Source organism: Armigeres subalbatus, chromosome 3 (assembly GCF_024139115.2).
Source record: "Armigeres subalbatus isolate Guangzhou_Male chromosome 3, GZ_Asu_2, whole genome shotgun sequence".
In the NCBI taxonomy this organism is placed as follows: domain Eukaryota; kingdom Metazoa; phylum Arthropoda; class Insecta; order Diptera; family Culicidae; genus Armigeres; species Armigeres subalbatus.
In genome coordinates, this window is record NC_085141.1 from 237,502,792 (window position 1) to 237,520,162 (window position 17,371).

Below are 17,371 nucleotides of genomic sequence, written 5' to 3' on the forward strand. Positions count from 1 at the left end.
TGTCTTAGTCCCCGGCGCGATTCGAACGAACTGGAGTGTTCGCCCGAAATCTTCACACAGTTTTGCACACCATCCACCGTTGCTTTGATCAGTCTGGTAAGCTTCCCAGGGAAGCTGTTCTCGTCCATAATTTTCCATAGCTCTACGCGGTATATACTGTCGTATGCCGCCTTGAAATTAACGAACAGATGGTGCGTTGGGACCTGGTATTCACGGCATTTTTGAAGGATTTGCCGTACAGTAAAGATCTGGTCCGTTGTCGAGCGGCCGTCAATGAAGCCGGCTTGATAACTTCCCACGAACTCGTTCACTAATGGTGACAGACGACGGAAGATGATCTGGGATATCACTTTGTAGGCGGCATTAAGGATGGTGATCGCTCGAAAGTTCTCACACTCCAGTTTGTCGCCTTTCTTGTAGATGGGGCATATAACCCCTTCCTTCCACTCCTCCGGTAGCTGTTCGGTTTCCCAGATTCTGACTATCAGTTTGTGCAGGCAAGTGGTCAGCTTTTCCGGGCCCATCTTGATGAGCTTAGCTCCGATACCATCCTTACCAGCTGCTTTATTGGTCTTTAGCTGTTGAATGGCATCCTTAACTTCCCTCAAGGTGGGGGCTGGTTGGCTTCCATCGTCCGCTGAACTGACGTAGTCATCTCCTCCGCTGTCTTGACATTCACTGCCTGTGCTCTCAGCGCCATTCAGATGTTCCTCGTAGTGCTGCTTCCACCTTTCGATCACCACACGTTCGTCCGTCAAGATGCTCCCATCCTTATCCCGGCACATTTCGGCTCGCGGCACGAAGCCTTTGCGGGATGCGTTGAGCTTCTGATAGAACTTGCGTATTTCTTGAGAACAGCACAGCTGTTCCTTCTCCTCGCACTCCGCTTCTTCCAGGCGGCGTTTCTTCTCCTGAAAAAGGCGGGTCTGCTGTCTCCGCTTCCGTCTATAACGTTCCACGTTCTGCCGGGTACCTTGCTGTAGCGCGACCGCCCGCGCTGCGTCCTTCTCCTCCAGAATCTGTCTGCACTCTTCGTCGAACCAATCGTTCCGTCGACTTCGACCCATATACCCGACGTTGTTCTCCGCTGCGTCGTTAATGGCTGCTTTGACTGTATTCCAGCAGTCCTCAAGAGGGGGCCCATCGAGCTCACCCTCTTCCGGCAACGCTGCCTCGAGATGCTGCGCGTATGCAGTGGTGACATCAGGTTGCTTCAGTCGCTCTAGGTCGTACCGCGGTGGTCGTCGGTACCGAACAGTGTTGATGACGGATAGTTTTGGGCGCAGTTTAACCATCACCAGATAGTGGTCAGAGTCGATGTTAGCGCCACGATATGTCCTGACGTCGATAATGTCGGAGAAGTGCCGTCCATCAATCAGAACGTGGTCGATTTGTGATTCTGTCTGCAGTGGTGATCTCCAGGTGTACCGATACGGGAGGCTGTGTTGGAAGTAGGTGCTACGAATGGCCATATTCTTGGAGGCGGCGAAATCAATTAGTCGTAGGCCGTTTTCGTTCGTCAGCCGGTGAGCGCTGAACTTTCCAATAGTCGGTCTAAACTCCTCCTCTTGGCCAACCTGAGCGTTCAAATCTCCTATGATGATTTTGACGTCGTGGCTTGGGCAGCTGTCGTACTCACGTTCCAGCTGCGCGTAGAATGCGTCCTTATCATCATCAGTGCTTCCGGAGTGTGGGCTATGGACGTTGATTATGCTGAAGTTGAAGAACCGGCCTTTGATCCTCAACCTGCACATTCTTTCATTGATCGGCCACCACCCGATCACGCGCCTTTGCATATCGCCCATCACTATGAAAGCTGTTCCCAGCTCGTGTGTGTTGCCGCAGCTCTGGTAGATGGTATGATTACCTCTAAACGTTCGCACCATTGATCCCTTCCAACAAACCTCCTGCAGCGCTACGATGCCGAATCCACGGTCCTTGAGCACATCGGCGAGTATGCGTGTGCTCCCGATGAAGTTGAGAGATTTGCAGTTCCACGAACCGAGTTTCCAATCGCTAGTCTCTTTTCGTCGCAGTGGTCTTCGCCGATGGTTCCGGTCCGTACTCTCTTGTTGATTGTTCGTTGCTTATGATTTTTTAAAGGCTGGCTTGCAGGGCCTGACACCAAACCCCCTAAATTTCCGGAGGACCATTCCTCCTTATTTCCGGTGGACCATGGTGCACAGTTTCACTTAGAGTCCCTCGCTGGCACTCGGACGATGATCAGCCGCCCCTAACATGGAGAACAGACGCTGTTGTGAGCCGATCCTGACATGGAGAACAGACGCTCAATAAGATTTGCACCTCCGGAAAGGAGCAAACCCCCCTTCCCTGTCAGCATACGACCATAGTTCCCACCGGGGTTGGTTACCCGATCTTCCCTAAGGTTGCTCGTATCCCGGCCAGCACCGCGGGGAGGTAGGGATAGGAGTTGCTGGGTAAGAGGCTAAGGACCGCGAGATGGGGTTATTCCTTCAGGTACGCGAAGTACCAATGGTACGCTTTACCCAGCATTTGTCGTGCCTGAACATATTTTATTATTTCATGTGATTGTTCGAATAAAGATAGATTTAGAGAGTTCCGAAGGCATCGAAATGAAGTAGCTTAGAAAATATTTTAAATAATGCCAACTTTCATTTATAAAAGTTTACAAATGGATTTCCGTTGATGCCGTTTTTTGCTTTAGTTTTGTCGGATTCTGATCTTGCCCGTCTAACATTTACACTTAAAACCATTGCAAGATAACTGGGCAGATACTACTCTTCAAGAGGTTTTGGTGTAAGCGATCGAAAAGCAATTACCTTAGTGAGGGTTTTATTGTCATAGGATTCAAATACTCTTGAAGCAAATCATAAAACTCAAAATGTTACTTGGGCTGATATGGAATCTAATAACAAGTTCTGCATTTCCGCTGCACGATACATGCATAAAACACTGAAATATACGACATTATTCGTTGAAATTAACTTTTGAAAGTCCGACTAAATTTGCCTTAGACCCCCTTGGTGCCCATAATCGGGACATTCTTCTTCTTCTCTATTATGGACCTCCTACAATATTCCTGTAATTAAAACTCTTGTGTTTTTTACAAAATTGTAAACACAAAATCATCTATTTTTACATTCCATGGCATTCCTAATGCATGTAATCAAATCGTTATAATGTTAAATTTCTCCACTTACTTGCGAAAATGGAAAATTTCCCCGAATGCTTCCAAAACTCAGCTTATAATTTTCCCACATAAGCCGAGAGCTTCTTATTTGAAACTTTCTAGCAGACATATTGTCACTGTGAATGGGGTTCCAATTAATTGGTCTAGCGGAGCTAAATATTTAGGCTTCTGCTAGATCAAAAATTAACTTTAAAAAATCACATTGAAGGCCTTCAAGCCAAATGTAACAAATATATTAAGTGTCTATATCCACTTATAAACAGAAAATTAAAACTTTGTCTTAAGAACAAACTTTTTATTTACAAACAAATTTTTAGACCTGCCATGTTGTATGCTGTGCCAATATGGACTAGTTGCTGCAATACCAGAAAGAAGGCACTCCAGAGGATTCAAAATAAAATTTTGAAAATGATTCTGAAGTTGCCTCCGTGGTATAGTACCAATGACATTCATAGAATTTCTAATATTGAGACATTGCAACAAATGTCCAACAAAATAATTTCCAATTTTAGACAAAAATCGTTGCAATCTTCTATTGCAAAGATCAACTCCTTGTACCCTTAGTATAAAATAGGTTAAGCTTAGTTTAAGTTAAAAACGTTGTAATTCCTATATGGATCAATTCAACAAGAGGAAGATTCCTAACTGACAGAGGCAATTGAAATGCATTTATAATAACTAGAAATGTAACAAATAAGCAAATAAGAATGATAGTGTTAAGATAACACGAAACACCAAGTTTAAGAGATGGATGCATGTATTAGATGATTAGTAAATAAAATCAGTTAAAAAATTATAATAAATAAATTCTTTCGATGGAATTTCATAGAAAAATGTTTATTTTATGCTGTAATAACGCAAATTTGGCTGGAAGGTCAACTATTAATCATTGTACCCTATTTTAAATGATTAATTATGTTTATTTTAATTTCCAATGGACAGTTCATTTTGCTGCATAACTGGTACCCAAATAGTAAACGAAGCGCTTTAAATTCAGTGAAACCAACACGTAACTGACTGATTCTTCCTTTCTTGCTTCTCTTCCGCAATGCAATGCAATCCATACATTACGCAACAGTACGTTTCAATCTATGCCGCTTACCTGTACGACTCGGTCAAACTATACGCCTGGGCGTTGGATAAGCTGCTGAAAGAGGAACAGGCGCATCGGCCATTAACGAGCGAGGTCATCCACGAGGTGGCCAGCAACGGAACCCGAATAATCGAAAAAATCATCCAGAATGTCACCTACAAAAGTAAGTTGCAGTGAAGTGGAGCCGCTTGGTTCCTGATGCGGGTTTCGACATCCTAACGACCTGAAGGCATGTTTTTCAAAACTCGTTCTTGCTAGGTATCACGGGCGCGAACATCAGGATCGATGAGTCCGGCGATTCCGAGGGTAACTTTTCGGTGCTGGCGTTGAAGAATGAGTTCTACACGGAAGGGAATTTCTCCTGCGATTTCCAAATGAAGCCGGTGGCCCACTTCCAGATGCGCCACGTTCCACAGAGCAACGATTCCAACCAAAGGCGAAGCGATGAAATCCCAGTGAGTGAGTCGTCGTTGTTTTAATTTATTTTGTTGGGCTTTTCGTCCCCCCGTGGTGGAAATTGTCATCCAGGATTCCCTTTGACATGAAACCATTCTCTAGTTCTCTTTTTGCCGTCAGGCAAGTGAATATCCGTACTAATTGACGATGACTTTCTTCTGTGCTTTGCCGATGGCTTCCGTTAGGAATTCAAACTGTCCCGCGCGGGCACCGCAATTGATTGGGCCGGTTCGGAGCGTCCGATGGATGAGCCATCCTGTGGCTTTATGAACGAGTACTGCACCAAGGATGAATCGCACGTGACGTCGATGGTAATAGCCGGAATATTGGGGTTGATTCTGTTTTGTGCGTGTGTCATCATGATGAGCATCTACCGTAAGTGGAAAATCGAACTCGAAATCGAAGGTTTACTTTGGAAAATTGATTGCAACGAAATCAAGGGATACTTCAACGCGGACATCATTTCGTCTCCAAGTAAGGTCAGTACTCAGAATTAACTTCAAAGCAATTGAAAGTTACATTTTCCTTGAAAATTCATTAAGCATGTTTGTCGACGGATGAAACTTGCCAATTTCGACTGTGACAGTTGTGACGAAAATCGGTTTTCTCCCATCGACTCACCCAACATGATTGAAATTCGAATTTCAAATGAATTTATCCACCCTTATTATTCATGTATGTGCGCATCTCATCCTTCTGTGTCGTGTGTCGTTTTGTAATGCATTTATTCACTATTTGTCAGTCGTACACCACACTCAAAAACCACTGATATCAATTTTGCGTATGCTTTTGTCCGTTTTCAACAACTCCAACGTACAGCTCAGCCTGGCCAGCGCTCAGTCATTTGGGTCGCGCTGCTCCAACCAGGTCTTCGCGTCCACGGCCCGCTTCCGGGGCGTGGTGGTGCGCATCAAGGAGCTCAAATTTTCTCGCCGCAAAGATATTTCCCGAGAGATCATGAAGGAGATGCGGCTGTTGCGGGACCTGCGGCACGATAACATCAATAGCTTCATCGGGGCCTGTGTGGAACCGATGCGGATATTACTAGTCACTGATTACTGTGCCAAGGGAAGCCTGTACGATATCATCGAGAACGAGGATATCAAACTAGATGAGTTATTTATAGCGTCGTTAGTACATGATTTAATTAAGGTAAGTATCCGCGATGGTTTTTTCATTTTGGTTTGTAGTATTGAGCTTGAAGATGCATAAAGAGCCTTACTGGCGGTGCCAGTGCTCTAGTAATGGTGGGCCATCATCAAATTAGACGTCAGTTCATAATTAGACGTCAGTAGTCAGCACTGTGATTCTAAGAGGATCGATCAATCCGCATTCAATAAAGGCGAATTTCACAATAATTCTGAACCTAGGAAGATTGGATAAAATCAAATATTTAGATAATGTATTAAATTAATTAATGCATTAAAACGCTTTCATATTTTATAAAATAAATGAAATTCGTCTTAAAATTGGTTTGATATTTTGTTGGGAACTCTTTCAGGAATTCTTGTTTAAAAGTTACGGAAAATACTCTAATTGGTAGGTGACATGCCTCATCGTGGCCCAGCATTTCTACGCCAGTGCAAAAAATGCTGCTCGAATTTAAAAAATCGTTACGTTTCGATTTTCTTTATTTTTCTCCTATTTCCAATGTTTGTCCGCAGGCAATGATATACATTCATAGTTCAGCTTTAAACTACCATGGAAACCTTAAGTCATCCAACTGTGTTGTCACGTCGCGATGGATGCTCCAAGTCACCGACTTCGGACTGCTCGATTTGCGACACTGCAACGAGAATGAATCTTTAGGAAACTTTGGATATTATCGAAGTAAGTTTGCACCAGATCTTCTTTCAACAATTTTATCATAAGATAACCATCGGAAAATTGCAGATCTTTTTTGGAAGGCACCCGAGCTACTACGGGCCGAGCAACGAACCGAGGCCGCCTATGGTAACCAAAAAGGGGATGTTTATGCGTTTGCCATCATTCTGTTCGAGATTATTGGGCGTAGGGGACCGTTCGGCTACAGCGGAATGGAACCGATCCAAATCATCGAGCTGGTACGAGCGCTTCCGGAGGAAGGACAGGAGCCATTTCGTCCGGATATCCAGAGCGTGATCGAAAACGAATGCGCTGCCGACTACGTGATCAATTGTATCACGGACTGTTGGGACGAGAATCCGGATCAGCGGCCCGATTTCGTCTCGATCAGGTAGCGCGGGACGTTAACATTTAAATTTCGTACGAATTAATGAGGATTATTGTTTACAGAAATCGGCTGAAGCGTATGCGAGGCGGTAAGTCAAAGAACATCATGGACCAAATGATGGAGATGATGGAGAAGTATGCCAACAATTTGGAGGAAATTGTACAGGACCGAACGAGGCTGTTGTGTGAGGAGAAACGAAAAACGGAGGATTTGTTGCACCGGATGCTGCCGCAACCGGTTGCCGAGAAGCTTACGATGGGTTTGGGCGTCGAGCCTGTGTCGTACGATTCGGTGACCATCTACTTCAGTGACATCGTTGGTTTTACAGCGATGTCGGCCGAGAGTACTCCACTGCAGGTAGTCAATTTCCTGAACGACCTATACACGGTTTTCGATAGGATTATAAAAGGATACGACGTGTACAAGGTGGAGACCATTGGCGATGCATACATGGTGGTAAGTGCAAAATTTGACATAAATGACTAGAACTGCATCTATATACTAACAGAATTAGCAAAGCTTTGGAAGTCAGTTTGGTTTAACTAATGACTACACATGATGATTCCTAGATTTGATTGAAGTAAGCACAGATCTCAGAAGAAGCAAGGTTCTAGTCATTGCTGCTTTACAGAAAACACAGATTATCATTTTCGAGTGCGTATTATTTCACAATAGTTTTACAACAGATATCTAAGTTTTCGGTTGGCATGAAATTAACCCAGCTATGAATTTTCTTCATTTTTATTTGGATGTTATTTTTTTAACCTTTTTCATATACTAAGAAACTATTTGGATAACTGGTTGGCTATACACAGGATTCTGTTTTACACGATTTTTTTCCGCTCGTATATTTGATCATGTGACCTCAGTTTACCACTAAAATCTTTGCAACATATTTCAAACAATCCTGAATAAATCAAAGAAAAATCGCATGATATTTTATCAAGCGGTAAACATTGAGAATTGAATTGAGAAAGAATTGAGAAAATGTAAATCGTGAAAAACAGAATCCAGTGTATTGTTTTGCCTTTCTCGTACAACAAAGTTGTACCGAAGGACTGTCATTTCACTCCATACACGAACTTTCTATAGTATGCTCGGAGACCCTTGGTGTTATATACCTATCGACTGAGCTCGATGAACTGAGCAAATCTCGCTTAACTTTTCAAAAGGACCTAAGTAACATTTTTTTCATGAATTAATTTAAAGAGCGCAATCAACAGAACAACATCAAAGCTATTAATTGCAGTATTCAAATTAATTCATGAAAAAAATGTTACTTAGGTCCGTTTGAAAAGTTAAGCGAGAAATGTCTGTCAGTACGTATGTATGTGTGTGTATGTGCATTGTGCATACGAAATCAAAAAAAAAAACATTGGCCAACTTTTCGTATAGTAATTTTTAACTGATTTTCTCGCAACAAGTTGATTTCGGCAGGGGACAAACTCCAGTTGATCAGTATTGAATTTAATCACGATTGGTTATTGTCTTCGAAAACTATGAGGAAAATGGTATATATATTGCAATACATAAGGTTGGTGGGTTGATTCGCTATGATGCGTTTGCAAACACGCAGAAGAATCTTGTACGATTGAAACATTTATTTCCATAGTTGCGCCAAACAACGTGAACAAATTTGTCTCAAGCTCCAATACTGTTGTCTCAACGTTGATTCACTGCTTCTTTCAATCGACTATTGTTGTTGTTTCAATCATACATCCCGTGCAGAAGCTATGAACAGAATAACAATACATGATGTGGACTTGATTGATATAAGAGATAAAAGAACAGGCCACAATATCAAAAATTTGCACCGAAATATCATTTAAATATCAAGATATGCTATGGATAAGAACAAAATAATGGCACTTGATATCGATCACTTATTACAAATAACATATCTTGATATCCTCATGATATTTTAGTGCAAAATATTGATATTGTCGCCTGATCTTTTATCTCTTATATCAATCATGTCCATATCTCATTTTGCTATCTTATCAACATTTGATATTATTGAGCTATCTTCGTCTACTCGGGATCACTTACATGAAACAATAATACAATCGTTATTTTGACCAACAGTTGATAATATGGAAAAACGGTATAAATTAATCATCATAAATCATCCTATTCACATGCTAGAAGGTTAAGGACTCTCAGCCCCCATGTACGTGGTTCGATTATGTTTATAATACAAATTATTCATTTCCAAGTTTGAGTAGTTCGACCAGGATCTCGTTCTTTCCAACAGTGCTTTTTAACTCATTTAGTGTCTTCTTTACCTCATTCAAACGTTGGTGGTTCCACAGCTTGACCGTCATCGACTATGTCCATTCTGTTTCTTAATACACTTTCGTTTTCATCGTTCAACAAATCTTCGTGCCATTTCCATGTGGCTGCCACCATAGTCTTGTCTGGCAGCCTGGCGCAGTCGCTATTGATATTCGCATAAAGCCTTCGCATATCGTTTCTATCCATGTTCTCCGGTGCTTCAGCTATCACACAAAGAGATGCTGCCTTTTCTTTCAGCGGTGAATTTATTTCTCTTCTACCATTGCAATTTTAAGCTACTACCGTTTGACTCAGCATTGGCAGCATTTTTATTTTTTTATCTGAAAATCCGCTGATGTTTAACTATTTGTTATCGATAATTGATAAAAAGTTTATAAATTGCTAAACCAACAAATCACGTACATGCATTGCAAGCACAGACATCAAAATCAAGCAACTTGCGGGTTTAGATCTAATCCTGAGTTTGAACAAGATTTAACGCAGAACGGAGCGGACGCAATGGAGCGCAAACCACCAAGTAAGTTTTGACAGAGTTTGCAACTTCCAGAGCTATGTTGAATAGTAAATTAGAGAGAGCATCGCATCAAGATTTAATCCATTTAACGTCATGAACGAATCGGATGACTCACCCCTTGTGATTTACCAGATATTCTGACGCTAGATTTGAATCCATCCAGACGTACGAATCAGCCTATTGAGCTTGACCGAAAAGCCATGTTCCAGCATTATATGCCACAGTAGACCTGTGCGCCGCCGCCGCCAACACTTTTTGGCAAACACCGACGCCGGTCAAGGTGTCGGCGGCGCGCCATACGCCGGTTGCCTCCACGCCGCCGAATTCCCTGGGCATGGAGTATCATTGTTATAGGCTTCGTGATATACGAATGAAAAAGCTAAAGCACGATGGGGCATGTGACCCACCAAATTGAACATTTCCTTCACTCCTCCTTGTACTTAAATTGCCAGAAATGTTCTGAAAAAAACTGGTTTTGATTTATATTGATAAAAAAGTTTCAAAGAAATTTCTTGGTTTTCCTGAAATAATTTCCGAAGTAAGTCCTGGAGGACACATTAATAAAGATAAAAAAAAAGTCCTGGAGGAAGTTCTGAAGAAATACATGAAGAAAATTCTTAGTCTTTAGGACTTTCTGGATTTATCCCCGTATTTCAGGAGGATTTTCTGAAGGAATCCCTGGAGAAAATTTTTAAGGAATTCTTGGAAGAATGAGCAAAGAAATTATTCAAGAAATTTGAGAATGTCGATAATTTCTATAGGAGTGCCTTTGGAAATGGCTCTAGCAATTCGAGATATTCTAAAATACGTCTTAGAATTTTTGAAGGAAATTGCGGAGAAAGTTCCGAAGGAATTACTAGATGAATTTCCAAGGCAGAGCAGAGACACTTACGCGAAGCCCGCGGGATAGAGATAATCTCCTTTCAACAGTGTAATCCAACAGACCAATAAAATACTTTATTTGGATAAACAATTCCCATATAAATTTTCTTGAAATAATTTACAAAGGAAGTCCTGGAGGAAGTTTTTCAGGAACATATAAAGAAAACTATTAGAGTCTTGAGGAATTTCTGGATGTATCTCCTTAGTAATTTCTGGAGAATTTTCTGACGCAATCCCTGAAGAAAATTCCGAAGAAATTCTTGGAGGAATGTTCAAAGAAATTATTTAAGAAATTTAAGAATATCGGTAATTCCTTTAGGAGGAAATTATATTTTTTTTAATCTTTCGTTTATTTGGTAGGCTAAATTGCCATGAAGCGTTACGGAGCCGAAATCATATTTTTCTATACATTTTATGATTCTTATATACTAGTTTATTTGTGGACGCAGTAGCGCCCGTGGCAAGTGTTTTTTTGTCAATATAAACGGTTGTTTAACTCATGCATTAAAAAAAATCAAAATTTTCAACGTCTTATGTCTGTGATTTTTTTCATCAAATGCTGTGTCTGGTTGTCTAAGGTTGTCACTGCTTTAGTTTTCTGCATCTGATAGTAAAAAAGAATTGAAGTGTCGAATATTTTATTTTTTTTGTGAAATTTCCCCGTGTGCTGCGTCTGGTTGGCTAGTCACCGGACAGACAAACAGGGCTATTATATATAGCATAGGGTTAGTTTTGAGGAACCGAAAGACTCGCGGTTTAGTTGAGGTTAGGGAATACAATAATACAGTAGGAAGGGAAAGGAATTTAGGGTGCATTCTTGGTGATGTTTCACATCTGTAACGGGACAAAGACACATTTCCTTGGGGAGACAACACCGAGAGGAAGACATACGGATGGGGTAAGTAAATTATATCTGATATCAGAAAATTCGTCCAAGAATTTTGAAAGGAAATTCCGAAGGAATTACTAGATGAATTTCCGAGGAAATGGAATATCTTATGGAATACCTGGAAAAGGTTCAGTGAAATTGTTAAAATAATTTTCGAAGAAATTTTGTAGGAATTTTCAAAAGTATGTAGGGCAAGTGTGCCGGTTTTGGCCACCTTAGTGCCTAATTTGGCCAACCCTGAACCCTGTTTTATTTTCGGAGTTATGGGAGAAATTGGGCAAATTAGGAACATGGCCAAATCTGGTACAGTTACCTATGTATTTATGCAGTTATCCACCATCCTGGCTTGAGTCTTGCTCTGCATACGGTTCCACCAAATAGTACAGTCGAATTTAATCACCATTCTGCTTTCAATGCACTGCTGTATGAAGGGCGAATTATTCTTAGAAGAAATTTTGAAGGAATTTCCAGGAAATTCTTCAAAAAATTTCCTAGGTGCCTAAGAAGTTCTGAAGCAATTCCCGAGGGAAATTTCAAAGAAAAACCTGGTTTTATTTGTGGAAGTATTTTAAGGAGGAGTAATTCCCGATCGAATTTCTGAAGGTTTACTAGAATGAGTTTCTTGATGACTTACCGAAATAATTCCTAAATATATTTCCTAGGAAATTATTTGAGGTATTTACGAAAAAAAAGTCCTTTGAAATTTTCAAAGGAACTCCTGTAGTAAATTCCCAAGGAATTCTTGAGAAAATCCAAATATAGACCGTTCCAATAATTTGAAAAATAATTAAAAAATTCAAATAATTTACTGTTTTATGGCTACATATAGCCTAACATTCTATTTAATATTCTAATAATATTCTAATTTCTTATATTCTAAATTCTTTACGTTCTATATTTTTTCTTTCGCAATGTTTCGAGGATTTTGCACAACGTGTTTTTCTGCTATTATTTTTTGTGGTTTTTCGAAATTTTCATGTCATTGAAATTATTTTCCAGCCAGATCTCGTCGTTAATGCGAAAAGACATACATTATTAAGCGTTGTATTGAAAATTATATTATAAGTTCTTTTCTAGGTAATTTACCAAAAAACACGTTCCAAAAATAACCCATTCTGTGCAAAAACAAATTTTGGTCAAAAATCAAAGCTTCATATTTTCCTAATTTTAAGCAAAAAAATCGGAACTTATACATCACTTGGATGACTAGGATGTAATTTATAGGAAGTATCGACATTTTCATTGAATAACAAACGGTATTTCAATTGGTGACTTTATCTTAGTGTATTTATAATTATCGGAACGGTTTATATCCGCAATTGCTAAAGTCAAAATTGAGTTGTTTTGTGCTGTCCGTAATTTCTGAGATTTTTTTGGAGAAATATAGAATTTTTTATTTATATTCCAATAGCTACTTGTTTGCAAAATCCATTCAAAATTCCTTTGTAAGTTTCATTCAGAATTCCTTAGGATATTCCTTCAGTAATTCATTTTAAAATTCTGTTCGAAAATCTTTTCAGGTTTTTTTGGTTATTCTTTCAAGAAATGAGTCAGAGATCCCTCCAGGATTTTCTTTGAAAAACTCTTTGGAAAAGCCACCAGGAATTATTTTTGGACATTCATCCAAAGATTCCTTCAGAAAACCCTCCGGAAAGCCCTTTTATTTATTTTTCCTATAGAACTTTCTTAGGATTTTTTCTGTGAACCGCACAAAATTCCTGCAGGAATAATTCCGGAACGAATTCTGATTTGGAGCAATTTTTAAAGGAATTTTCGAAAAAAAGGTATTTGAGTGTTAAACTTATTTTCAATTAAAAACACTTAAACGATGGATTAAAAAAATGAGGAATTTATAAACGAAATTTCCGAAGATTTCCCAAAAGAATTTCAGAAGATATTCCCGAAAGAATTCTTAAAGGAAATTTTCTAAGATCTACATTCTGCAGGAATTTCTGGAAGAGTTGCTAAAGAAATTTCCGGAGGAATGTCCGAAGGAATTCCTATAGGAAATTCGGAAAGAATTCCTGAAGAAAGTTAAACATAAATTCCAGAAAAACATTTAGCATAGCATAGCATATGTGATTGTGATTATACTTGGGATTAGTACCTTTTCCTATACAGTAGCAGTTGTATACCTGGCCATGTCCTTACAATCACGGAAGGAAGGGAAGGAATGTTAGTTCAACATCTACTAGTGAAGATGCAGGGAACCCATACTACCTTCATAGATGTCTCGGAAAGGAAAATTTGTGTTAGTGGGAAAGGTGAATAATAGGGAGCTCTATTCGACAATATAGAGCGTTTGTCAATAACAGTATATGCTGTAAAAATAATAAAAAATAATAAAATATATTCATCAATTTACTTACGAACCGTCCTAAGGAAAAACAAAGCAAAACACAAAATTTCGGCAAATCGCGCGATCGTTCTGCCGTCCGAAACAAGAGCCAACTCGCACTGAACTAATTAACTTTATTGTCGGCCGCGCAATGCAAAACACATTATTTCGGGAAATCGCGCGATCGTTCTGCCGTTCGAAACAAGAGCCAACACGCACTGAACTAATTAACTTTATTACCAGCCGCGCAATGCAAAACACAAAATTTCGGCAAATCGCGCGATTGTTCTGTCGTCCGAAACAAGAGCCAACACGCACTCTGATTCCTGCTTCCTTTATCCTTCCCTTATATCTAATATAACATTACTCACGTTGAGTTACGCACCCCGAACCCCGTTGGCTTCGGCGCCGCCACCGTCACCGCCTTAGTCGACTGAAACGGGCTGTGCGTAGGTAGGTGCAATTGCACTGGGGATTTTCTTCTGCACGCCGCATGCTCGACGCGAGTGTCATCAGCATACCAAAGCTCGTCAGCTCTGGCTTGTTGTGGCACCTGTGAGCTATTCCGCGATGTCGCCACAGTCACCTGGCGTGCCGCAAAGACCGCTGACCGATGCCACGATGATCCTGCGCCGCGAGAACGACGCACTCACGAATGTCCTTCACGTGCCCTTGATCAAACGAAACGAAGTAAGAGAAAAAGGCCCCTAATAAGGGGCTTCCGGTTCTCTAACTTTAACTTTATTGCGCGAGGGTAGGTGTCCAGGCCAGCAATTCGCCTACTCTGCGCCACGGGTGTTTGATAGCGGTTATGGGAACACTTTATCCAGAAAATTGATCGTCCACTGTTACACGATGTTACGCCAAAGCGCGTGGCTTGACCTGCCTTTAATTGTCTACCGGCACAAACTTCCTGACAGCGAATTTACGTTTCGATTCTGGTCTGGTGATTAACGATTGGATATTATTGTTGCAATGACCACCTAGTGCCTTACAGGCTGCACTATCCACACCCTAGATTGGACACCGACCAAAGTTTGATGTGCTGGCACTGAAGCTCACCCGTCTTCTGCTCGCCAACTCGTGTATCTAACCGAGCGACGTTTTATGAGCAAGGGGAACCGATGAGCACTCTCTTCTCTCCGCCTGTCTCGATGGAGTGCCCGCGGTGGGCGTCGATCTCTCGCACGATCACTTTGTCAACATAAATTCCAGAAAAACATTTCGAAAAAATACCAAAAATAACTTTTTAGAGGAATTACTGGAAGAATTTTTGTTAGAAATTCCCGAAGGAATTTAATATAAATCCTAAATCAAATTCCGAAGGTTTTCTTCTAAAGGAAGGTTCCGAAGGGAACAAGGTTTCGAATTCCCAATTCCCAAAGGCTCCGTGAAAGAATTTCCGAAGCAATCCCTAAAAAATTGTTAAATCCTTGTTTTTATTTAAAATGTGCTTAAGTCAAAATTTTAAAATTGATAAACCCCACTGGGACTCGCTTAGTTCTGGATCAATCACACAATCTCACCTCTCTTGTGAATGAATCTGTTCAACTTTTTACAACGGTGCAAGTTCCTGAAGGTTAAATTTATTTGTATTGGTTGCATGATTCTTTTAGCTAACATTCAAAATGATCGTATTGTTCGTTTTATGCAATTAGGCAGAGCGCTCAAATTTGCTTAAAATGCCTACATCTTTCTCAGGTTTTTTATTATTCCCCGCAAACTGACAGACGATTTATCATAAATTTTTCCATAAGCTTGAAACAAAAAAAAGATACGAGCTACTTAAAATTCGTCGAACTTGCTTAGATTTCAAGTAAAGTTTTTACTAAAATAATAATAAACATACGAACACGATGTAAGTTGGAATTGTTGAGCTAGGGATCCTACATTCAGAGATCTTTAGCCAACTATCCTTTCAGAACTGGCAGAAATTGGGCCAAAGGACCATTATTATTTTTTTAAATTATTTCTAGTAGTTGACTTCTACTGTAGTGTTGACTTTCGAGATTTTTCGGCAATGCAGTCTGATTTATTAGAACATATTTTTAAATTTTGTCCAGCGTTTCGTCATCGGGTTCGATGTCTTCTTCCAGGAGAAAAATATTGATCGCTTTTTGTTAAGTATGATGGGCGTTCCGTAACAAATAGCAAACCATTGTTTTCCCAGAAGAAGACATCGAACCCGATGTCGAAACGTTGGACAACATTTAAAAATTTGTTATAATAATTCAGACTGTATAAAGCCTGTCCACGTTAAATTTCGGACACCCATCTTCTAACGCGATTTTTAAACATTTTTACAAACTACGGAGACAATCCATTTACATGACAGCTGAATCTCTACGGTTTGTGTGCTGCTTTCAGCATGTTTAGCTCACGTCTAAATTGATGAAATGGCGATAAATCGATTGAGCATTATCGAACTGTCCGAAATATAACGTGTACAGGCTTTAGTCGAAAAATCTCGAAAATTTATTAATTCTGTAAATTTTGAAATGATTTCAGTTCTTCACTTTAGAAGCATTGTTATTGTTGCACATTGAGTAAAATATTCCTCAATAGCACGTTCAAACCTTTCAATTCACTTATTAAAGCTCTTTTAGCAGATATTCAATTGAATCTTTCCTCGTTCTTGTGTCTATGAGGATTTGACTAGGATCCCTAGAATACACCAAAGCAGGCTTGTCAAAATTCCTTAAACTCGCGAGATTTTTGGACGAAATAAAATTGTAAACCGAGAAATGGCGAAAAAGCGGGACGTCTGGTCACCTTAATCATATGCCTTGCAGCGTAATTTGAGAATGGGTCATAGCTCTCACCGGCAGCTTGGAGGTCGTAGAGTAAAATAGTTCAAAAAGGTCTCTTATATTTTAGTCTTCTTGGCCTCAGATACATTCACTCCATTCTACAAGCATTCTAAGTAGTTGAAACAGTGACCCATTCTCACCCCCATTTGACCCATTGCCACCCCCGAAGACGGTATGCTCAAAGTTCTTCACGCCGATTCACGCCGCCGCCGCCGAATATTGCTTACGGCGTGACGCCGCCGACGCTGCCGCCGCCGGTGTAAAAATGGCTTTACGCCGTCGCCTTTCTAAAGTACTTCGGCGCATAGGTCTATACCCAAACCATTACCGATGCTATTAGCATAAACGTCACATACGCGTAATAGTAAGAATGTCTCAAATACCAAATTCAAAAGTCTGAAGTCTGTACTTTCCTGTGCAGAAAAATATTGCAAACTTTGATCGAATTTTACGTGTTTGAGTGAAATGCTAAATATTCACCTTTACTGTTCTGCTGCTTTAAACCATGACTTTTGTTCCAAATAAATCCGGGATGGGTAATCATTTATTTCAGGTTTGGTTCAATTAAGGCCTAATTCTACTTTCAATTTAATTAAATTTAAATTATCGTTATAAAATGAAATAATAGACTATACAAAAATCATAATGTAGTCAAATGAAACCAAGAAGAGAGGTTTCAGGGGTTTCAGGCTTATCACTCAAAAATTATC

General features: G+C 40.2%; 1 protein-coding gene across 1 annotated transcript in view; it reads left to right on the top strand.

Annotated features, from left to right (window-relative positions):
* The window catches only part of LOC134221113 (receptor-type guanylate cyclase Gyc76C-like), a 273,398-nt gene that overhangs the window by 252,932 nt on the left and 3,095 nt on the right, over nucleotides 1–17,371 (top strand). Inside the window, exons 9-15 of the mRNA XM_062700306.1 lie at nucleotides 4,251–4,428; nucleotides 4,524–4,720; nucleotides 4,907–5,200; nucleotides 5,541–5,873; nucleotides 6,386–6,551; nucleotides 6,615–6,936; nucleotides 6,996–7,389. Of these exons, the coding sequence (XP_062556290.1) occupies nucleotides 4,251–4,428; nucleotides 4,524–4,720; nucleotides 4,907–5,200; nucleotides 5,541–5,873; nucleotides 6,386–6,551; nucleotides 6,615–6,936; nucleotides 6,996–7,389 (1,884 nt within the window). The remainder of the gene's footprint in view (nucleotides 1–4,250; nucleotides 4,429–4,523; nucleotides 4,721–4,906; nucleotides 5,201–5,540; nucleotides 5,874–6,385; nucleotides 6,552–6,614; nucleotides 6,937–6,995; nucleotides 7,390–17,371) is intronic.